General features: G+C 48.6%; 1 protein-coding gene across 11 annotated transcripts in view; it reads left to right on the top strand.

The window, feature by feature from the left end:
• Positions 1–24,295, top strand: part of PDS5B (PDS5 cohesin associated factor B) — a 2,333,811-nt gene that overhangs the window by 1,227,573 nt on the left and 1,081,943 nt on the right. For all 11 annotated transcript variants that reach the window (XM_069639007.1, XM_069639003.1, XM_069639002.1 and 8 more), the window contains one exon: positions 6,416–6,576. In XM_069639007.1, coding sequence (XP_069495108.1) covers positions 6,416–6,576 — 161 coding nt within the window. The remainder of the gene's footprint in view (positions 1–6,415; positions 6,577–24,295) is intronic.

The following is a 24,295-nucleotide window of genomic DNA, read 5'->3' as shown; positions in this document are numbered from 1 at the left end:
TAAAAATGCCAATACAAATCCCCAATCAAACACATTTTGAACACACAACTTCTGCACATTGGTTTCCCAGACTTTTTTTCTTTTTTGGTTTTCAACTCCTATAAACCAAAATCATACAATTAAATCAAACCTTTATCCCAATTTCAAGATATAAACATCACAAGCCAATAATGCAAAATGGTGCCAAAACCACAGAGCCACAAGAATCCGCCAAGAAAACTTTGCAGGAAGCCTGACTACTGCTGTAAGTTCCCATCCAATGTCCAGTTCTTGGGTCTCCAGTCCAGGAATCCAGGGACTGGGTCCTGTGCTGCTGTTAGGCAAGATTGCATGTAGTAACCCCAGGGGCGTTGCTAGGGGGGGGGCTAAGGGGCCTATAGCCCCTGATCTTTTGGTTCTAGCCCCGGATAGAATCTCAGGAGCTACAGCCAAAAGACTAGCTAGCCCCCAGTCCCAACAGTTCCGACACCAGCGTAGCCACGGGTCTTTTCCAGACCTAGCAACTCCCCTGAGTAACCCTGTGGGTGACTACACCAGCCTTGTCCTTGGTTATAGGTAGCCCAACCTTTGGTATAGGCATGTACTACACAAGTTGGTAGAGTGACCGGGCATCCATGCTTATCTCAAGAGGGGTCAATGTGAGTTGTAGGGTTGTAACATAGAGATTCACAGTGACAGGTAATCAAATAACACTTATACTCAAGGTTTCTTGATTAAATCATTATTTATTAAAGTCCGTTTTAAAATAAGCTTTCTCTATATAAGGGAAAAATATGCAACACTTAAACACACTTCAACAATGGGATGGCACACAGATACTTCCTACACCTTGAAGTGTCTTCAATAGTTAGGACACTGTGAACATTAATAGATCACTTTTTCACACTATGTTAGTACTGAAGTTATGGCAACAAGGAAAAGGTTCAGGATGAAAACAATGGTTAACACGTTTCTCAAAATCCCCCAACGAGATATAGGTTAACCCTTTCCCAGCTATACAAGTAAGGTATGTGTGACTTTTTGGAGGGACAGTTGAACACAAAGTCAGAGGGTAAGAAGAGTCTGCAGGGAGCCAGGACAGCCAATGTCAATTGAGCAAAGTCTAGGGGAGTTGGGGCACTTATTGAAGATAGCACAAAAGTCTTGCACAAAGTTAAAGAGCCTTGTTGTAAAAAGAATCACTGTTGGGCCACAAGCTGGGAGTCTTGTGAAGGGTAAAGCTGCAAGGAACACTGCAAAAAGCAGCAAATGCAAGTCTCCAGAGAGAGCAAGCAAGCTACACACAAGCGGTAAGTACCCCTAGTTTCACAGAACGTTGAGTCTGAAGACAAAGTTCCAGCTGGCTTCTGTTCCTGTTGTAGTCCTGCAGATCCTGTTGTTCCTCGGCCTCAGTTGTGGGGACAAGAGGGAGGACGTCTGGGGACTCATGGTTGGCGGCCGCAATGGGCACAATTCAGATCAGCAGCACTTTGCAGTTTTAGCTACTCGCAAATAGTGTTACGCTCACCTGGCTCCCACAGAGGCGTCGATCGGAACTGGACAGCTGCGGTCTCCACCAATGTGACGCGTAGGGCCGAGATGACGGACTGGACTGGCCCACCTAGCTTTGTTTGCTTGGCCCGTAGGAATATTCTTCTGCAAATGGAGAAAGGGAATTAACCACCCGTGGAGTTGAGCCTGATGGTTTGAAAAGATGAGCTCTCCATCCTGCATGGTTTGAAAAGATGAGCTCTCCATCCTGCATTGAGCGCCAGGACTGGACCCAAATAGCCCCTAGCAGGGGTGGTTGGGCTTGCTTAGGATAACTGAATGCCTGCTTCCGGGGTTGCTGGACTTGGTCTGGGTTCCCGGGGGTAGGCATCATGACAAATAGCACCACTGTGGTTCTTGGACACATATCTGCGTGATTTTTCCATCTCAGAAAAGTCTGTGACTGAAAAGTTTGCATGAGAAATGTGCGAACCACAAAAGGTCCGCACATTTCCCATGCGAACACGGCTCTACAAAGCCCCACCACACCCACAACACACCAACGATCTTAAAATATTGTGCTGGAGGGGTTACTTAGTATCCCCTTTGTTTAGTTTCTCATGTAACAATTTTATGTTAGCTTTTCCTCGCTGAATGGCTGTTGCCAGTGGTTTACTTTTAACTACTGTGGTGTGCTTTTACTGCGGGCTGCGTTCCCAGCTGCAGTAAAGCACCCAAGGGCGCCATTTTTGTCAAAATGGCCTGGTGTTCTTTTTTCTCCATTTCTTTATGGAACGGTCCTTCTTGAGATTTACTCTGCGCGCCAAACCAGGTTTGGTCCCTTTGTTTGCTTTGCCTTTGGAGGGATTCATGAGTGAAGCCCACCTCTGGCTCCAGGGTGTCTGGTGGGGACAGGAAGTGAGGGAGGTGCCTGAAACTCCCTATGCTTAGTCTCCTAGGAGACCCAAATGCACTCTGAAGTGATTGGCCGGCTGACTGTTTCTGCTGGGTGACTGACAGCTAGGCTGGAATGAATGGAAGAGTACTGAATAAAAGGCGAGTCGTTTGGTTTGGAAGACAGTCAACCACTAGATGAAACCGAAGAAGAACTTGATGAGGACGCCTGCTGCAATTCCTGGACTGTTGGTTTGCCTGATGTAGCCCTGCTGCAGTGCCGAAATGCCAAGTTTGCATCGACACAGAAGCCCCTGCAAGGACGACTTCTCCTCTTGTGTTGGTGGGACCAATCAACTCCAAAGTAAGCCACCTGGACATCCATCTCAGATCTGGTTGAATTTCCACAGAGTTGCTGCTGGAAACCGTAGAGCCAGGGAGAGGAACATCAGTTTGTGTGCCTTGCTTTGAAGTTGGCCAAGAGCTCCAGGAAGATTCTCTGGTCTCACAGGAAGCAGGACTGACCGAACCTGACCCCTCCTCCCCCTCCTTCAACAGAGTGCGGGACCCCAGAAGCAAGTAAAGTCCATCTCGACAGCCAGGAACCCCGGCGTTGCTATTTGTGGTAGATGTGAGAAGCTGAAACACTGAACAGCCACTGAAAGTGAAGTTTGCCGGTTGTGAGTTTTGACCGTCCCAGTGCAGGAGTCCCCCAACGTCCTCCCTCTTGTCCCCATGACTGAGGCCCAGGAATAGTGAGATCTGCAAAGATGCACAGGAACAGGAGTCATCTGCTGCCTCTTTTCTTCATTTTAAAGGTACTGTACAACGTCCGAGAGAACGTAACTCTTACTGTAGAGTTGCTTGCATCTTCTACTACTCACAAGTCTAAACAGCTTATGGCCCTACATTTGATTCTTCTTTTCTTCGAAGACTTCTAAACATTATGCAAAGACTTTATACTTACCTACAAAGAAGTGCTTCAGCTCACATAGTCTTTTGCCTATTGACTTTCGCTTAGCCCCTTCCACTGAATGACTCTTATTGGGGATCTGAAAGTATTTGCCTGCCTAAGAATATTTGTGGTCTCTTGTTTGTTCTAAATAATCTTTTCCTTTGACTTCTAAATGCAACGGTGATATATTAATGTCCACAGCACCCTAACAATTGAAGTCACCTGAGGGTGTAGGTAGTGTCTGTGGTCCATCCCAAAAGGGTATCTACTGATTTAGAAATATCAAAAGTGTGTATTTCATGAAGTGTATTTCAGTGTTACTGTTATATTGTTCCCTTCTGAAGAAGGCTTATTCTAACTGACGGATAAATAAATTAATAATTGTTTATTCAAGAAACCTTGAGTGTAAGAGTTTATTTGAATACTTGTAACTGTAAATCTCTGTGTGACTCCACTACAGCTCACATTGACCCCCCTTGAGATAAGCCTACTGCTCAACACGCTACCAAAACTGTGTACTAAAGGTTGGGTTTCCTATACCTGTAGTCAGAGTTGTTTGTAATGTTCCCAGATGGTACTGCATTCAAACTTTGCCTAACAAAGTTCCAAGAGTATTCTAAATGCAAACAGTAAGATATTAATGTCACCAGCACCTTAGCTTTTGAAGTCACCTCAGGGTGTAGGTTGTGACTCTGTGCCATCCCAAAAGTGTCTTTACTGATTTAGAAACTAGGTGTGTGTAGTTTTGAAGTGTATTTGTGTGTTAGTTTTATATTGCTCCCTTCTGAAGAAGGCTTATTCTAACTGACTGTTAAATATATTAATCATTGTTTATTCAAGAAACCTTGTGTGTAAGTGTTTATTTGAATACTAGTCACTGTGAATCCCTGTTACAACCCTACAGCGCACATGAACCCCTCTTGAGATGAGCCTGGCTGCTCAGTCACTCTACCAACTTGTGTAGTACATGCTTATACCAAAGGTTTGGTAAACCATTGCCAAGAGGACAAGGCTGGTGCAGTCTTCCACAGGGTACTGCATACAATGTTGCCTAACAGTGATAAATCTCCCTAACAGTTAGTTTCTTCAGATCTCGCTATTCTCACTAGAATAAACTGGAAAGTTGCAGGATGATTGCGCATCAAGGATTGGGTATCCAGTCTTTATATCGAAAATGTACATAGCGAAACACACATATGAAGAATTTTATAACGAAAACCTATATACCCATTGTATTTTTGGGTGGGGTAAAGGGTTACTTTTTTGGGGGAAATGTTTGGGGTGGCTTTAGAAGGGTGGTAAATGGGGGTTTGGACTCCTCCCCCCCAATAAAAGCATTCGGTATACAGGTTTTCATTATAAATGTATATTTATTTGTAATATTTTTGATATAAAGACAAGTAAACCAAGGATTGATGCAGAGAGGCAACCATCAGCTCAATATGTTTAACAATGTGGTCTCTTGCTAAAGGTAAAGCCTGTTGACCATACCTTTCTGGCTTTGGTCTGATCTCTGTTCCATGTTCGCTGACCACTTTCACCAGATGTACCTATGATTTATTACAGTATGTTGATCTATTCAACAATAAGGCCATATCGTCTGGGAGCGATAACATTATTGGTAGAAGTTACAAGGTTGGTCTTGGCATTCAGATCTCTATCTTTTGTCAATTCCATGTCTTGGGTACACTCAACTGCTTTCTTTTGCTGCTCTTAGATCATTTATTTGCGCCTTTCTTTAATGGATGTATCACAGAATCGGCAATGCTTCAAAAGAACTTTCGAGAACGACATGAATGACTGGTTGTGTTGTCTTTGACATTTTTTGTTTTTTTTCCCCCCTGTGATTTAGGTTTGGTTTTTGACGGCTCTCGTCTGTTTAATTTAACTGCACTTTCACTCCTCCACCAAACCTTTCACAGATTACTTGCAATGTACTACCACTGATCACTAAAGTCTACTGCCTTTCTTTCTGTGCTTTTATAGTTAAATTCTTTGTAATTGAGACGTAAGCAGGGATCTTCATCCATTTTCACATATTACCCAACAAATTACAATATCTACTTCATTTGCATCATGCCATACAGTCTCTAATATTCATGTTAAAATATGCAAAGCCTGTTGTTTGAAATGAAATTTATTGATGGATAAATTGCCACCTAGTTTGTCCCATTAATGTGGAGGAGAATGGCACCACAGAATGGTGTTTGAACTGCTCAGCATATAGTTTTAGTGCAGTAGTCTGCTTCTTCTACAATTTCCTTCATAAGTGTGAAAACATTTGATTGACTCTTGAGGTTGAAACTAATACATTGCCCATCTGAAGCTTGTTCATTTCAATTAATTGGAAATTAGTTGTTTTAATGAAAAGTTAATGGTATATTCGTTTTTTCTACTTGAAAGTTACTTGTTTCTCTCAGAATTCTACTATTGAGTTATAATTCAAAATATCTTGAAAATGAAGCCCTGACCTGCCTCTGCTGCCCCTCGTTCTCCTCCGGATGCGGATGAGCCCGCCTTGCCGAGGGTGGTCTAGGCCATGCTGCGTATGGGGAGGCTTGCTCTTGCCCAAAGGTGGAAAAGTGGCGTGGTGCCTTCTAAATCAGAGTGGCTGGCCAAACTCTGGGCGATACTCACATATGAGAAACTTTCAGCCCTCACCTGTGACACGATTAACTCATTTTTGCAAGATTGGATGGTAGTTCTGCTTCATGAAGACTGTGAATCAATGAGACTCTGAGAAGTGGGGTGCACGAGTAGCCTCCGATGTGTGTAGACCTTGCTATTATGATAAATGTCCTCTTTTGTCTTTGAGGCGAGTCCGCATTGTCTGTCTGTATGGTCCCGAGTTTGTGTGATGATTGACACTCCATTGCCCCATTGGGTACGGTTTTGTACGAGCGGGTGGGTTGGGAGGAGTTGGGTTGGCTGTTCTTTGACAATGTTTCTTATTAGTGGTTTATGGCTATGTACTGTTTCTGGAAAATGTTTAATAGAAATTCATATGAAAAAAAAAAGAAAATTAAGTAAAAAAAAATCTGTCAAATTATGTCTGTTTCACTCATTAGCTTAGTTTTTTCTATGCTTTCTTTGCAGGTTCTCTCCTTTACACATCCCATCACGTTCCATTCAGCAGAAACATTTGAGTCCTTACTAGCTTGCTTGAAAATGGAAGATGAAAAGGTAGCTGAGGCAGCATTACAAATTTTCAAAAACACTGGAAATAAAATTGAAGAAGACTTCCCACACATTCGATCGTGAGTTTTATCTTTTTATATTTTATTGTAATAGATATTTGACGTTGCATTATAGCTTAATGCTGCATCATTCTGGAGTGATTTGATGATGTTACCAAATGTAAGACTATCTCTAAACAAACTACAAAATAGCAGTCCTAAGAGCAAGTTGGAACTGGCCCCATTCTATTGCTCAGTTCCTATTTAGGTTTGGCCGAAAACGGCTTGGCTCTCATTAGATTATATATATATATATATATATCTGAGGCTTGTGGAATCTGCTTAGATCACATGCTGAGCATAGTCCGACATCTAGTGGTAGCTGCAGAGTATTACAGTTGTTTTCGAAACTCGAAAATGGACGTCGAAATAGGGCGTGCCAGTAATACCATCCCTAGTGTGACGTCCCCTGTACCCATGATCCCTCACGCGTGTAGGTCTCTAGATAGTTTTTTTCCGCCATACTAGTTGGATGCATGTTGCGGAGTTCCTTCGGCGCTAAGCCGTTTTATAGTTCAATTACCGTTAATACTTCTCATTTCCCCCTTCCACCGTACGCCGAAGACCGACGCCGGTGAAGATCGGTGAAATCAACTGCCGAGGACTGCCACTACGGACTCAAGGCCTTGGAAGGCCTCTGGCCTCAGCCCTATACAGTGGGGAGTGGTCATATAGGCTCTCTATTCCCCCTTTCATATATATATATTTGCCCGCTGCCATATTGTACCATATGGAGAGTACTCCATTAAAATTATGCCCTAAATGCAATAGGATGTTTCCCTGGGTGGATAAGCACCTTACGTGCAATCTGTGTCTCCCACAAGGCCACCCCGAGGCTACCTGTCGCGCCTGCAAACTCTTCAAGCCGAAGACCTTAAGGACCGCTCAACTAAGCGCTGGGCCCACTACGCCAGGCAACTAGAGGCCATGGACGTAGAAGGGACATTCAGCGATGACAGCAATGCCACCGAATCGGACGGTGAGGGCAAAGGGGTGACTTCGGACACCCGCACGCAGGTCCCCGACCCCGAAGGACTGTTCGGCGGCCACGTTGTGGGGACAACACCCGACGACAAAAGCGCTACACATTCTACCACCACTAAGTACATCAGCCCCTGCCGTGACTCGACACGCGTGTCGACGGATCAGCACCTGACGACACCACGAGAGCGGTCCAATGAATCTTTGTCCTCCTGAGCGTTCCCGTTCGCCTCATGATAACGCCCCACAGCCTTTGGTTGAGAAAGGTGTCGCCCGATCAACAGTCCCCGAGGCCTGGTTGTCTGATGACGATACCGCCCTGCACCCTCAAGAGGCTAGACGCGTTATGTCTGACTGTACACCCGAGATTCGACGTCCACCTTCGAATCCCGCTTCCGAAACGGCGCGATGCGTCAAACCCCTCAGAGGCCCCTAAAAAGTCTGGTAAACACTCCTCTAGCCATGCAGGAGGGGATAACCAACAGAAAAAGACATGTTCGGATCCCTATGTTCATAGGGAGAAGCATAAGGCCCCAAGGGTAACTGGCAAGTCCAAAGTTTCGGAACCTACCCCAAAAACAAAACTCATTCCTCCCACTGCTGAGGATATGGGCACTGATGAGGAACCAGAACCAGTAATTATTCCTAGCTCTAAAGAGTTGAGCTCAGCAGACATTGACAGGGTCATGACAAGGTTAACATTCATGGCTAACTTTTATGAAAAAGACCATAACTACTTTCGTAGTTACTCTAGCACCCCTCCTACCTTTGCCCCTTCTGGGTCCAAGGTAACACCTGGGTCCTCTCAAACCCCTACTAAGAAATTCCGCTCAGAGGCCTCTTTCCAGGGCTTGGTCACAGACCCCTTTGTGGTGGAGCCCTTACCACCCTGATTCCTACTGTGACGAGACAGTGCCTCAATATGTTGAGGACCAGGCGGGTGATCCTTATTATTATGAGGAGGAGGAGGAGGAGGAGTCGTCGCCGTCGTCTGAAGTTTACAACATTGACTCCCCGGTTCCTAAAGACCCCCCCGGTGCATGACTCGCCTGTAGACAACCAACCCCTCCTTAATGAGGTGCTGGCTAAGATGGTTGCCCACTTCAGTATTGACACACAGGGTATTCAGGAAGACAGGGATTTCGCTGAGGAAATCCTAGGGGATAAAAATGCTATTACTGAGCCTATCCCATTGCTAAAGTCCATCCAGTGCCGGATTGACCCCTTGCTGCAAACCCCAAATCTCACTCGAGCGGTTAATCCGCGGGTCGAGAAATTGTTCCCTGCCGTACCCAATTAAAACCTGATTTCCTGACAACCACCAGGAAGAGGGCAGGCACCCTGCTTGCTTCCTCGGAAGCACCTCCTGATAAGGAGAGCAAACATCTCTATGGCCTGGGAAGGAAAGTTGCCTCCACTGCGGCCTATCGGGCAAGAATTGCCAACAGTGCCACCCTTTTGGCAAGCTACAATTGCCATCAGTGGGAGGAAGTGTCCGTTTTGGTTTCCTTCGCACCCGACCCTTTAAAGAGCCAATTGGCTCGGGTGGGAGCAGAGCGGAGATTTGTGTCAGGCTGCATGTTAAAAACAAACTTTGATGTAGTGGATAATGCTGGGAGGTTAATCGCCGAGGGCACTGTTATCAAGGGTCACACTTGGCTTAGACAGTCTGGTTTCAAACCTGAAACCCAAGCAACCCTAATAGATATGCCTGTGGAGCCGAAAGTTCTATTCGGCAAGGCAGTTGAGGAAGCTTTGAAAATGGCAAAGGATGAGTACGAGACCCTGACATTTCTTGGCCAACTCACCAATAAACCCTCTGGACAGAGGGGTAACAACAATTTGCTTTCGGGCCAAAATTCCCAAAGGTGTTCCAATTATTACCAAACCGGGGAACTTCATGGGGTAACAACCTATCCCAGTCCTCACAGGGCTACCCCAAAGGGCAGCGCAGGGGTTGCACACGGGGTAGAGGCTGCCCCGCCAGAGGTGGTATGCCACCCAACAAGCAGTGACGTTCCGCTTCAGGTCCTCTCCCATGCATCCCCAGTAGGGGCGGGGCGCATTTCCACCTTCACCCACGCATGGGAGTATGTCCAGCCACAAAAATTCCACATGACTACACTACAAGAGGTAATCCCTCTACTAAAAAAGGGGGATTACATGGCAACATTGGATATGAAAGATGCCTATTTTCATATTTCAATGTTCCCAGCGCACAGAAGATTCTTGCGTTTCAAGATAGACAACTAGCACTACCAATTCAAGGTGCTGCCCTTCGGAATAGCCTCAGCTCCAAGGGTATTCACCAAGGTACTGGTGGTGGTGGTGGTGGTGGTGGTGGTGGCGGCGCACCTACACAGGGAGGCAATCCCAGTGTACCCTTACCTGGACGACTGGCTCATTACAGGGAGTCCCGCCTAATTTGCATACTAAACATCCAAAGAACCATTGACCTACTCTTCCAACTGGGCTTCTCAATCAATGAGAAAAAGTCCAGCCTGGTGCCAAGCACCTCAAAACAGTTCCTCGGAGCTGTCCTAAATACCCAAGAGGGGTTGGCCTTCCCATCGGAGGAAAGGATTTGTAGTTTGTTGCTGCAAATTCCTGAATATCAGGCCAGTCGCCAAATAAGGGTGCGCAAAGCTATGCGTTTGCTAGGCATGATGGCGTCTTGCATTTACCTGGTTCCCCACGCGCACCTGCGACCCATGCAGTAATGGTTGGCGAAACAGTGGTCTCAGGCAAGTGGTCAGTGGGACGATCTAGTGGTCGTTTCGCCAACACTAGTACAGAGTCTTCGCTGGTAGACAAGAGAGAATCTTACGAAGGAGAAACCCTTCTACGATCCAGAGATACAGGCCGTCGTCACAACAGACGCTTCCCTGGCAGGGCGGGGAGCTCACTACCTTCACCACACAGCTCAGGGTCTCGGTTCTCACATGGTGGCTCCGAACCACATCAATCTGCTAGAACTTCTGCAGTCTTCAGAGCGCTTTGGGCATTCAAACCCCTCCTATCCAACCAGTCAGTGCAGATCCTAACAGATAGCACGACTGCAATGTTTTACCTCAACAAACAGCGGGGCACTCGTTCTCAAAATCTGTCCAAGCTTGCCAGGCAAATTTGGAAAAGGGCAATCAAACTGAAGATTTACCTGTCATCCAAACATGTTGCGCGGGAACTGAACTCGCTAGCAGCAGCTCTGAGCAGAGATCCCCTCCCAGAGGAACACGAGTGGCAACTACACAAAGAGGTTGTAGGAGACTTCTTCTCTCAGTAGGGTTTCCCCACTATAGACCTATTCGCCACAAGCGATAACCGGCATTGCCCAAACTTCGCATCCAGGTTCCCCCAGCCAGGCTCCAAGGGGAACGCCCTATGGATGAATTGGTCGGGGATATTTGCCTATGCTTTTCCACCAACCCCTCTGATGAGAAAAGTGGTTAAACAGATCCACAGAGAACTGATGACGCTCATCCTAGTTGCTCCTAAATGGCTGAGACAACCATGGTATCCACATTTGCGCTAACTGGCGGTGTGCGACCCCCATCAAACTCCAGTGCCAGTACAACATACCCTCCCAGCACGAGGGGCTAACCGTGCATCCTCAACCCAACTCGATGAACTTGGCAGCATGGCTCCTGAAGTCATATAGTTCGGACATCTCAATTTACCACAGAGATGTATGGATATCTTGAAAGAATCAAAACCGAACACTAGGCGTTTTTACTCTGATAAATGGAAAAGATTCGTAATTTGGTGCCAGAATAAGCAAATCAACCCCATCGATTGTACTCCTTCAACCGTTCTAACCTATATGCTCCACTTACTGGATGCAGGGTTAGTGTTTAACTCGCTTAAGGTACACCTGGCCGCTTTGTCTGCCTACACCACTTCCCATAACAGTCTCATGGTAGAAGGTACCCGTCGTCAAAGCATTTATGGAAGGGGTAAAGAGACTCCACCCTCCAATTTCTAACCCACCGCCTAGTCTCAAACACCTGACTTATAAAACTGCCTTCTTAGTAGCCATCACTTCCATAAGAAGGGTCAGTGAAATCCAAGCTGCGTCAGTGCAGGATCCTTTCTTTACTATACATAAGGATAAACTGGTTTTCACCCTAGTTTCTCACCTAAATTAATTTCCAAATTCCATGTTAACCTGTCTATTGAGCTACCGGCTTTCTTCCAGGAACCCAAAAGCTCTGCTGAGGTAAAACTCCACACACTAGATGTGAGGAGGGCGACCCTCTACTATGTAGACAAGACCAGACCGCTAAGAAAAACAGATCAACTGTTTGTCTCCATAGCGCCAGGCAGAGAAGAAGATCGCATCTCTAAAAATGCCATTTCTATGTGGATAGTCAGATGTATCCAACTGTGCTATTCCCTTTCAGATAAACCACTGCCTTTTACGCCAAGGGCCCACTCCACAAGCGGTACTGGAGCCACTCTGGCTTTCATTGCAAATGTCCCCTTAGACAGTATTTGCAAAGCAGCTACTTAGAGCTCAATGCATACTTTCACTCAGCACTTCTGCATTGACACTCATTCCAAGACAGATACACAAGTGGGACAAGCGGTTCTAAGACATTTATTCTCTCATGAACCGTCTCACATCCCACCTCCTTCTTCCACTGCTCGCTAATCTATGCACAGCATGTGATCCAAGCAGAATCCACAAGCCTCAGAAGGGATACATTACTCACCGTAATCGTATTTCTGATGCTTGTATCTGCTTAGATTCACATGCGACCCACCCTTCCTCCCCTCGGAGAGAAGGCACATGGATGCTTATGAGCTTGTCGATACTTATCTGCTTGGATACAACTGTACTCGCGCTACTCCTCATGTCAAAAAAAATACAATCTGAGGGACCTAGATGCGTGTGGGATCATGGGTTCACGGGACGTCACACTAGGGACAGGGACAGTATTACTGGCATGCCCTATTTCAACGTCCATTTTTGGGTTTCGAAAACAACTGTAATACTCGCAGCTACCACTAGATGCTGGCCTATGCACATCATGTGAATCTAAGCAGATACAAGCATCAGAAATACGATTACGGTGCGTAATGTATCCATACTCTTTCTCCAGATTTCAGCACTTTCACACATGGGATGTTTGCATGAAATCAGCGAAACATCAATGAGGTCGTAGAAAGACCGGTCCCGATATGACGAACAAAACTCCAGCCCCTAGGATGCACGGTTTTCAAGATATTTGCACTGCAACAAACTCCACCATGCCAGGGTGAGGCGACCAGTGGGGAGAGAGCACAGAAGGTCCCAGTATGCAGCAGCACACCAGCTCTCGCCTCCCCCTCGCCAGCCATTCTCAGTGCAGTTTACTTTGGGTGCAAAGCACATCAAGCGATAAGTGAATCGGAGCAGCAACCTACAGGATCAGTTTTATCATGTCTTTTCTACAAAACCCATTCGGAGAACGGGTACTTCTGTTAGTAGATTATTTTCTCCCACAGGTTCCTCTCTTGATAGATTATTCCCTCGCCGTTAGCGCCTCACACCTCATAACATTTGGATAAAGGCCAAAGTGCGGCTTGACGTTTCCTGTACTTCCTCGTGCTTGACTGCACCTCTCCTGAACTCTGGAACGGAAGTCGATGATCGTAAAAAGGAGTGTACCATGCCCCCTTACCAATGCTCCTTTTTTTCCCCACTCGCTCAGCGCGTTGTTCAGAACACGGCTCAAAATATTGAAATTCTCCAGCATGGTATCTTGTATGGATTCACATGCTCATGAATATTCCCCATCAGGCTGGGAATCCTCAGTAAAAGAAAAAAGTTTCACTTTCAAACTGTATTTCTGGGTCATACTGCCCCCCTCCAATGGCAGTCCTCTCCCTAAGCCCCGCATCTGGCAGCCATCTTCAGATTTTTACCCCTGGAGTCCTCGAGTTGCTTTCCGAGCTATTTTGTAATTTTTTGCATGTTTTTCGTGGAAAAGGTCTATTTTTGTTCCTTCTGAGCCTGTGTGCTCCTATCTTCATCAGCCAGCAATGGGGCTCCGTTGCTGGTGAAGTTGTGCGCCTCTCAAGAGCGTTTATTCATCAAAAATTCTGGAAGGCCGTCTTGGGCCTACTTCATGCCCTTCGACACCAAACGCGGGCTACGGTACAACTTTGTGGAGGACAAACATCTAAAAGGTCTATACTGCCTGTACCTGGTGCGAGATATGGCTGGGCTTCTTGAAGACCAAGAAAGACAGGTATAGTAGACTGGCAGCATGGCTCAAGTCGAGCAAGGCCTCTGACCCCTGCTCCATGCAGGGTCATGCCTCACCCAGGGCCCGTCGGGCTGGATAGTGGTCTCGCTCTGGGAGGAGGTCAGTCATTTGCAGAACCCCCATCAGTGGGGGTCCAAGATAAGGTCAAGCACTGCAAGGCTGATTTCACTGCTGATGCGGGTCCCACGTTAGATATGCCACGATCACCATCGCCTTCCGCCTCCATAGCCAGCTTGCCATCGAGCTCCTCAAAGAGGAAATCATCCACCTCGGCAAAGCTATGTGACAAACTGGAAAAGCCAAGGCCGGAAGGAAGAGAAGGCGGGCGCACAGCCTAAACATGCTCAACCGGCGCAGCCAAAGACCTCGTTGAGCACTTCGTCGACAGCTTCAGTGACGGCCGCTGCAGCGGGAGGTGCCGACCCGCCGAGGGTGGTTCCTATGGCACAGAGGGTATCCCTGCCTCCGAGGCACGACACAGCTGCCGAGGCAGTAGCTAAGGCTCTGGGCAACCCTGGAGGGGGCGCACTGGTCCAGGTCCTGGTTAAAAACCCTTCTGAAGGAAACTGGGGTGTGGGGGGTGAGGGGGCAAAGAGGCCGCAAAGCTGCCCTACAAGGCTTGCATTCAGACGATGGACATCTCATCCACGGACAAATACGACCAAGCGTCTGTCCATATAGTCCATGAGGATGGCGGTGGTGCAGTGCTTAGAACTCCATTGTTCCCTCCACAGCCAAGGGATATATCCATGGACATCCTGTCAACTCTCCACATCCTAATGACTGAGATCCAGCAGAGGTTGGCTCCGGCACCTGCTGTACCGCAAGCCCCTAACCAGCCTCCGCTTAAGAAGTGGAAGCGTCATCCGATGCCACCGCATCAGAGCCCCCTCCACCATGTCGGGACCCGACTCCACCAGTGGATACGGCCATGGGAACCGACGAATGTGAGGACTTCGTCCTGGCAGACGAATCACTGCACCTTGACGCTCATCAGTCTCCACCAGACGAGGTGGGATCATTCCACTCTTCAGAGCCTTGACCTCCGAGCTGTTCCAGCTGGTGCCATGAAAAAAACAAGAAGGATGGTTTCCTATATCGGCGACGAGAGTCCAAGAGGGAAGACTATGATATGATAGGTTCTTATAACATGCTTAATACCCAGAGGTTTCTAAGCGCTGACCTGGGGATCAAACCTTTGTTGCTCTGTGTGGTCTTGCTTCAAATGCGAGCACGTTGCCCCTGAGCTATTCTGCCGAGACTATCATGGCAGAACCATTTTTGAATGACATTTGGGAGGAAGGCCCATGTTAGGGAGAATTCTCTTATAAGGCTAATTTCCCAAACCTAGTTAGTCCCCCAGCAGCTTTGCTGGATTTTTGGGGCTTGTTTCTTTTCTTCTGCTAAGAGTGAGACTCTTTTCTTCCCACTCTTAGGCATGATTTGAGGTCTGTCTTTGACTTAGTATGTGTTCATGGGCTATGGGGTAGCCTTTTTGCTCTATAGGGCATCATCTGTTTTGTATGTGTTACACAGCACCCTCAGTGCAGTAACACAGGGGTGTCATATTGACCCCCAAACAGACTCCATACCCTGGGACTGACTACTGTCTCCCAGGGCATTTAAAGTCACCATTGGCTTTACTAGTCTAAAATTGTGAACAGAACTAGCACAAACCACTATATTGTGGAAGTACTGGTAGGGGTAATTCGATTGCCCATGGGTCTATTTTCAAGGGGGCACTGTTCAGTCCCCCCTTGTCGAGTTTCTGGCTGGTGGCATTGGTTACCACGCGAAATATTCCACCGGAATATTCTCTATGGGATTTTCCCATTGATTTTAAACGCACCACTTTTTGGTGCAACGTTAAAGATACCACTGGTTTATTTATTTAATATTAAATCCCTGGTTGGGTCTTCTTGCCAGAACTCTTTTCTAAAATGGCTTTTGTGTCCGTCTCTGTAACTCTAACCAAGCCTCCACTTCTGTGGAGAAGTTCTGTGTAACTTCTCCACAGAAGCCCTCCAAATGGTGCCACTCTGTCTGGGTTCCACAGGAGAGGTGGAGGGGGGAATTGGCACCCTGGACTGTGTTGCCTTAGCAACCCAAGTCGCACTCTACTCTGATTGGCCCAGTTGTGAGCCGCCCGGTTCACCACTTAGCATGTGTGAGTGACAGCTAGGCTGTTGAATGTGGGTTTTTCTGCATAAAAGCAGGGCATTTGGGACTGGAACTTCTGAAGTCACCACAGGACCTAATAATCCGAACATGGAAGAAACTGAGCCATCTGCAAACGACGACACCACCGGTGGAGCCCTGCTGCAACGAATTCGCCACTTTCCCAACAACAAGAGAAGATCTTCTGCTGGAGAGTCTTCTTCCTTTGAGCTGGTAGGATCAACCAGTTTGCCCTTTTCGCCTTCCAAAGACGTCTTTTGGTCGAATCGCCCGTGCCAAGCACCCCGGCGGTCGGATAGCCAAGCTTCACCACTTTGACCGCGAATAAAAGGAACGCACCTTTTAATCGAAGAACTCTGCGGCTGGTTTCATGTCTGTGCAGTGCATCGACTCGAAGTTTCCTCCTCTACGAGATCCTCTCTTCCCCTGGTGGGAACAACGAACTGCAACAAATGCCAGGAACAACTGTCACCACTGGAGCTTCCTCTCTCTTTAAGGTACTGTGTTCTGCCTGGCCTCCCTTTCTACGGATTGCTAAAGGTGACTCTTAAATCCTTGGCTTTCCAACTGGGTTGGCTCCAGACCTTCTAAATTTGCTTCTTGAAACACCCCCACCTCTTTTGAACATTTTGCAAAGACTTTTAGCGCAACTTAAACTGTGTGATCTTGGGCAGTTTTCGCTTTGCTCTATTTAAAGTGGGCCCGGCCTATGAACTTTGGCTCTACAGTGTATACTGCCTTTATTCCCGTGCTCTGAACTTCTAAAAGTGTTGGGAACCGTTTTATTTTTATGCTCTGCCTTTTTCTCTCCCTTTAACTGAACTATTGGAGTGCCATCTGGGTTACGTGCTCACATCTGTTTATACAAATAGTGGTGCTTTAACTCGGACTTGTCTGATAGTTATCAAGGGAGGTGTTTATACTTTACCCGATTGTGTTTTAACTTGCTTTTGATTTAGAGTGCTAGTGTATTGCCTTAAGTGTGTTTTAAATAAATACCTATATACTTTTGATACAAAGCTCTGGTCAGTGTTTGTTTGCTCTACTGTGTTTTTAGCCCTATTGTGTATACTCTATATACTGCCCTACTCTTCTTGAGGGAAGTCTGACTGCTCAGCCACAGCTACCAGATAAATCTGGGTGGTGCAGACTGCTACCAGTGGGTCTACTGCTTACTCCTGTAGTCTTAATCTTTTTGCAGTGTTCCCTAAGGGAACTGCACAGGATTCTGCTAACAGCCTAGCCCTCATGAACCCATGCATGGCTCTAACCAAACATGGCTGTTTGGAAAAGAAATGCAGGGTGTGGGACACCGCACTCAATTGCTTGAGGTTACAACCGTCACCGGGCTCAGTGGTGTCGGCTGCTGCAAGGAAACGTTCGGCCAACCCGGCCTCTGCATAGTCGGTCCCCCTGACAATGAGGGGGAGAAGTTGGGGGCTATGGCGAAGAGTCATCTGCACGGCGTCATCCACGATCAAGGCGGCTAATGCTCTGGCTATCTTGTCCCGGTATGACCGAGAGCTTTGGTACAAGCTGCACCCTGTCCTGGAATTCCTACCTGACAATAGGATAACTGCGGTGCTTGCCGTCTTTCAGGAAGGGGAGCTGGTGTCGGACCATGCCATTACGGTGGCGGTTGACATCACTGACGCAGGCTTCCGACACATGGGAAACAAAGTTGGTCTTCGTCAGCAGGGATGGTTGAAGGCCACAAACTTTCACCATGACGTACATGCAGAGGTGCTGGGCATGCCTTTTGTCAGTGAAAACCTGTTTGGGAAGGCGGTAGACAAATCCCTTCAAGCCATACAGACAGACACGAAGATTGCACTTTTCCTTGGCACGCTACAGCAGCATCGCTCAAGGTCCTTTTGCTCATCCAGGTGGAAAATTGAGCAGATCATCCAAGGGATACTCAGCATCGTACAGGAGATCTCCCTGATCCTCCCCAGAGGAAGCCGACGGGGGTCGCACCTAAGCCTACGGTGCGGAAGTCAGCGTCGCCCACAGTGCATGGTGCCGGCGTCCAAGCAAGCTTGAACCGGCCAAGACGATGAGACCCCACTCGTGCACCCCAGTCAAGGCCATCTGACGAGGTTAGTCGGCGAGTGGAAGAATATCATCACCAACAGATGGGTGCTGGACGCTCTCGCCTTGGGACACAACTTGGGGTTCCAACGCAGGTGCCCTTGTATTCCGCCAGTTGCCCGTCAAGAGCAGTGCATGGGGTGGGAAACCCATCTTGAACCTGCACCGTCTGAACAAGTACTTAAAATCCCCAAAATTCAGGATGGTCAAGTGGCAGCACGTCCCCGGCCAACTGCAGGAAGGGGATTTCTTGACGTTGTTGGACCTAGATTATGCATACTTCCACGTCCCATTCACAGGAAACATCTGAAGTTCCTACGGTTTGTGGTAAAAGGCCAACACTACCATTTCAAAGCCTTACCTTTCGCCCTAAAGTCGGCTTCAAGGGTGTTCACAAAATGCCTGGCTACCTTTGGGAAACCAGGAGCTAGTACAGACTGCGCAGCAAATCTGACTTTGCTCTAGATGGAAACTCTTAGCATTTTGTCCATTTCATGTTCTCCAATATGCTCTAGGTGTCCTTTAAGTGTGTTCTTTATCCTTTATATACATCCCTAAACATACATAGTTAACATCACATAGCTAGGCTTGCTTGGCTCCACTTGTCCCAGGAGTCAAAGGTAGCTCCTGGTAGCGGTTGGTTTCAAGCTAATCAGGCTCCCTTTGGCTATAACCAGGAGCTAAATAGCTCCTGGCAATTTCAAACGCTGCACGTATCCACGTACCTGGACGATTGGCTGCTACAAGCCAGCTCCCGGGAATTGGTTTACGAGCACACAAAGGAGACTGTACGTCTGCTGACTGAGCTGGGGTTCTCTGTGAACTATCCAAAGTTCTGCTTAACCCCATTGCAGAAGGCGCTGTTCCTCGGCGCCAGACTCAACACAGTGGCTTGTCTGGCATCCCCCTCGGAGGAGAGGCTGGCGGCTATTCACAGGAAGGTACATCGGCTATCGTCGGCGAAGATGGCACGGTGCTGGCCATTAAGTCTTTGTTGGGCATGATGTCCTCCTGAATCTACCTAGTCTGTCTCTGCGGTTTGCAGATGCGACCACTACAGGAATTCTTGGATGCACGTTGGATACAAGTGTTCAGGAGCTTTGCGGACAAGATCCCCCTCAACGAGGAGTACCGACAGGCGATAGAGAGGTGGGGTGGTATGCTCCCACATCGCCCCTGGGGGACAGGGTTTCAAACACTGCCTTACCAAGAGACTGTCACAACTGATGCCTCTCTGGAATGTTGGGGAGGTCACGCCGGACTCCTACATGCCAGAGGACTGGCTTCCGGAGAAGGATCTGCACATCAACATACTGGAGTTACGGACAGTGTTCTGGGCCCTCAAGTCTTTCCTACCATCGATGGGCAAGATAGTGAGGTTCTTTGTGGAAAACACCAGCATGCTCTACATCATGAAACAACGGGGCGCATGATCCCCAGTGCTCTCCTAGGAGGCTCAGGCCTTGTCATTGGGCCTTCGCACAGGTGGGATGTTCTTTGTCTCGTTCCACTTGTCAGGCGTCAAGAACACCATTGCGGACTCCCTCAGCAGGGAGCTTTGTTCCTGCCACGAGTGGGAACTTCATCAGGATCAGATGGATTGTGTGTTTGTTAAATGGGGCAGACCTCGGATCAATCTTTTTTCCACGGCGATGAACAAAAAATTAGATGTTTGCCAGCAGGGGCCACCAGCCGAGGAGCACGGGGGACACGTTCTCCTCCCCGTCGGAAAGGTCTGTTTCTGTACGCCTTGCCCCAGTTTCCTCTCCTGCTACGTGTAATCAACACACACACAGTCGATGCAAGATGATACGCATCGCCCCGGCATGGCTGAGGCAGATTTGGTATCCGGACCTGCTCAGCCTGGCAGTGTCATCTCCAGTCCAGTTGCAGGTACTTCTGGATCTGCTTGCCAGGGAGGGAGCGGCAATCCTTAATCACGACCCAGGATCGCTGAACCTGAAGGAATGGCTCCTGCAGCCTTAGAGTTTGGAGGTTCTGAGTTGCCAGCAGACTGCAGAGAGGTCCTCTCCAAAGCCAGGGCGTTGTTCACTCTAAAGTGCTACAGCCTTAAGTGGAAGCATTTTGCTACTTGGGTGCCGGTCTCTGAAGATTACCCCTATGAGGGTGACAGCTATGTATATTCTTCCATACTTGCTGTCCTTAACAAAAGCTGGACTGGCTCACACATCCATCAAGGTACACCTGGAGGCCATCTCACGCTGCACCAGATTCCCAGGAGATGCTCGGTGTAGTCCCACAACCTCGTCAAGGAGTTTCTCAAGGGGCTTTTCCAATCTTTCCCGCCAGTGAAGGCTCCTGCTCCGGCATGGGAACTCAACGTGGTCCTGAAGAATCTCATGGGGGCACCTTTCGAACCTATGCATCACACACCACTCAAGTTTCTCTCATGGAAAGCAGCTTTCCTTGTGGCCATCACCTCTGCCAGACTTGTGGGTGACATCCAGGCCCTATCCTGCAAGCAACCGTATCTGACTTTCCACCAGTCGAGGGTGGTACTGCATACACACCCCTCTTTCATGCCGAATGTTCCATTTGAATTCCACCTCAACGAGCCCTTGGTGTTTGTTTTTCTTCCCGAAGCTTTCATCGCTGGTGGAGAGGGTCGTGAATTTGCTGGACGTTGCTTGTGCCTTGAAGTTCTACGGGGCACGTTTTCGGAAGACTTCTCAATTGTTTGTGAACTTTGGTCCTGTGACCCATGTGAAGGCCTTAACCAAGGGTTCCATTCAAGTTGGCTCTCCTGCTGCATCATGCACTGACATCGGCTGGCAAACCGGCTGCTGCCGGGTCATCCGACAGCCCACTCCACCAGAACGATCGCTGTGATGCAATCCATGCCTGACCCCATGTTGACGAAGGTTGAAGTTACTTACCTGTAACTTTTATTCGCCAGCATAGGTCTGGCATCGATTCACATGCAAACCTTCCCTCCACCCCCTCTGCAGCTCTTCCTGGTCATACTGCCACTGTACAGGCTTACCAAATCTGAAAAAGGCTGCCAGAGGCAGGGTTTAGGGAGAGGACTCTCATTTGATGGGGACAGTATGAACCAGAGGACAGTGATTGGTTTTGAGGAGAAACTCAGTTTTAAAGTGAAACTGTTTTTTCTTTTTTCTGACAATTCCAAGCTTTGATGTCAACGCACAGTCTTTGTATTCATTATTTGTCTGCTTTTGTTTCTACAGATCCCACCACCCCAAAGTACCTGGGAAGCAACAGGATTGCATGGTCAAGATGAATCCAGGACCTTTGGATGGACCCTGAGGGAGTAAGCCCCTCTTCCTGGTCACAGGACCTTGGGTGCATTGGATCGCAAAGTGGTGGAGTTTATAAGCATTACCCGACGATCCCCCTTGAGTATGGACCGCCTCTGAAAGAAATCACTGGGTCTTTGCTGTTGAGCAAGAGAATTGAATCAACCAGTGTCAGAAAGGCAGCAATGAAGGTCTGTCCCAGTGGTTTCCTTGGTCGGGTTGCTGCACCGCCTATGGATGTCCCACAAAGCTCTAACTCGCTGTGGATGGACATCGACACGTTTTGGGAGTTGAGGATGAGCCCTCTTGGTTTTCGTCAATGACCTTTTGTTGGAGAAGGTTGCAGTGACAGAAGTAGGTGTTCGGTTTCGGTAATTCACAGTTGGCTGGCAATCGATTCTTCAGTGCTGCTGCAGCAGCACAAATGACAGAATGGCTTCTGGCAACTTTGACTCAAGCACTGGACTTCTCTGCAAACCACCACAAAGTTTGAACCCTCGGGACTCATTCTTCGGCTTTGAAGGGTGGGAAACTCACCGGCGGGCACTTCTCTGCAGACAGCGACACAGGACTTCGTCAGCTGCAGAACAGTGGACAGATGTTGTGACTGCACTGCCACTTGAATATTTCTTCAGTCGGTATGAACTTGGCAAGTTCTGGGCTTCGAGCAGCACTATGCCAGGGTAGCCTCTCTTCCGGCGATACCCAGCAGTGTGGCTTTCTTCTGCTCATGGACAACCTCAGGACACAGGACATTGCTGGTGGACGTCTTGGCCCAAGATGTCTGGACACTCTTCTTCTCAGCCCACGAAGATGCATCTGCAGGATGGCAGGCACTCTGGACTGGTTTCCAGGATACTTCAGGTGAAGAACAGAAGTTGCTCAATGTACCCTCGTAGCTACGGGAAGAGGTCGTCTGTCCAGATCCTCTCTTGATCAGTCCTTGAATCAGCACAGCAGCCTTTGTATTGAGTTTTCTTCCTCCAGCAGGATTCAGGATGCAAGCTTCCAAACTTCTGACTTCTGGTTTTGACTTGTAGCTTCTGACTTGGGCTTCTACCACAGACATGAGTGAGGAGTCTTCTGATATACACAAATCTCCCCCATTCACTCCGGCTGAACTAGGCTCAGTCAGCCAATCGCACACTAGTGCATTCATCATGCAGCACCCAATCAGGATTACAGGCCATTCACCCAAAACCAGACGCTCAAAACAGTGAATGTGTATTAGCGGGGGTGCCTCACAGCCTTAAAAAGCGCACACTGCGTTCACTCCAGTTTCAGACAGGACTGTCACAGGCATACCACAGGCATTGACACACAGGAGCAAAACCATACTCTTACTTCCCGTCCTCTTTCCTCCATACTGTATCGGCGTCCCTTCCAAGGGACAGGAGACGGAACCTTTTTCACCAGAAAAAACCTTCTTCCCCTTTAGATTTAGAGGAGCGCGGCCCAGGGAGCATCCACTGCCCTGATTCCGCCCCCCAGCGCCACACCTCAGTCCCCTTTTCCGCGTCGGCGAGAAAGTGCCGATTTCACCAGCCCTCCAGGATTTGGCTTCGGCCATGTGATTCCATGCGCGGATACTTCTTCTTTGTCTTTTTTGTCTTATTTATCATTCTGGTACTCTGTCCTCGGGCGTCCTCCCCGGCGCATGTCGACTTCTACAGGGTTCAGCAGGTGTCCATCCTGCAACAGGCTCTTCCCAACTTCAGACCCCCACGCCCTCTGCCTACCTTGCCTTGGCTCAGACCACGGTTGGCAATCCTGTTCGGGGTGTGACTCGCTGTCCTCGAGGGTGCTGAAGTCAGACTAGCCAGGTGGAGGGGGCTCTTCCAGAGGTCGCCTCCAGAGGATCTCAAGAAATTTGTGAAGCATCGAACCAGGCCCAAGGTAGGGCCGATATTTTCCAGCGCACCACGCAAGGGAGACGCCTTCCCAGGGACTCTCCCGCATGGAACCATTCCAGGAATTTGGCGAAGAACGAGTGTCAAGGTGCAACTGGCTTCAACCAGGTACATGGCCTACAGTCTACCACCTCCTTTGCACAGGGCAGCTTTACTTTGCGTCCATATGGACAGGGTATGCAGTGGCTCCAGCAGCCCCCCGCTACCCTGTTGGCACCCTCGCCATCTCTTTGGCCAGTGAGAAGGTGCTCTTCGAGAATTTCCTCGGCCTCGTGAGGTCTCCTCACATGGGCATTATCATCAAAAATGCCATCAGGGAAGTCATCCAGCCATGCTAGTGGCACCACAGACTCCTCCATCGGCCCCCCAGACCCGATGCAGCCGCCTCCTCCGGCTCTGCAGCCAACTCTGCAACCTCCGCCACCTCCGGCTGCGGTCCCTGTACCCTAGTCTCCGGCGCCATCTACTCCTCCTCCACAGGATCCTCCAGATCCGCAGGATACGAATGAGGAGGAGGATACGGACACGCCATCATCAGCCAGGACCTTCCACTAACTTCTTGCTGGCCTGGCGGAGTACCTGAGCCTCCCCAACCTGAGGTCGAACAGCCGGCAGAGGGGATTCTGGCTGAAGTCCTCACGTGACGCCTCTCTGCCAAATCGGGGATTCCTATGCAGACCGATTTAGTCTCCCTGGCCAAGAAGGGCTGGCTCAAACCCCACTCGGCCCAACCGGTCAATCGACACCTGGATGCCAAGTACAGGCAGATGGAGGGGGATACACTCTTGCTCTCGACCAATCCTCAGCCACACTCCTCGGTTTTCGCTGTGGCATCACTATACTCCAAGCCTCGGTCGTCATCAGCCTCCTCCTCTGCAGCGCTGCTACGCAAGGAGAGGATCTTGGAGGCGTACAGCAAAAAAAATCTACTCCAATGCATCCTTGCACCTTCGTCGGGCCAACCAAAGGTTATGGCGGGAAATTGGGGACTTCCTCCCGTAACTCCACACCCAGTGGCAAACACGCTTTAAGGCGGGGCTAGCTGAAGCCA

This window comes from Ambystoma mexicanum, chromosome 7q (genome assembly GCF_040938575.1).
Source record: "Ambystoma mexicanum isolate Mex_15411 chromosome 7q, UKY_AmexF1_1, whole genome shotgun sequence".
Lineage (NCBI taxonomy): Eukaryota > Metazoa > Chordata > Amphibia > Caudata > Ambystomatidae > Ambystoma > Ambystoma mexicanum.
This window is presented reverse-complemented; position numbering and strand designations above follow the sequence as displayed.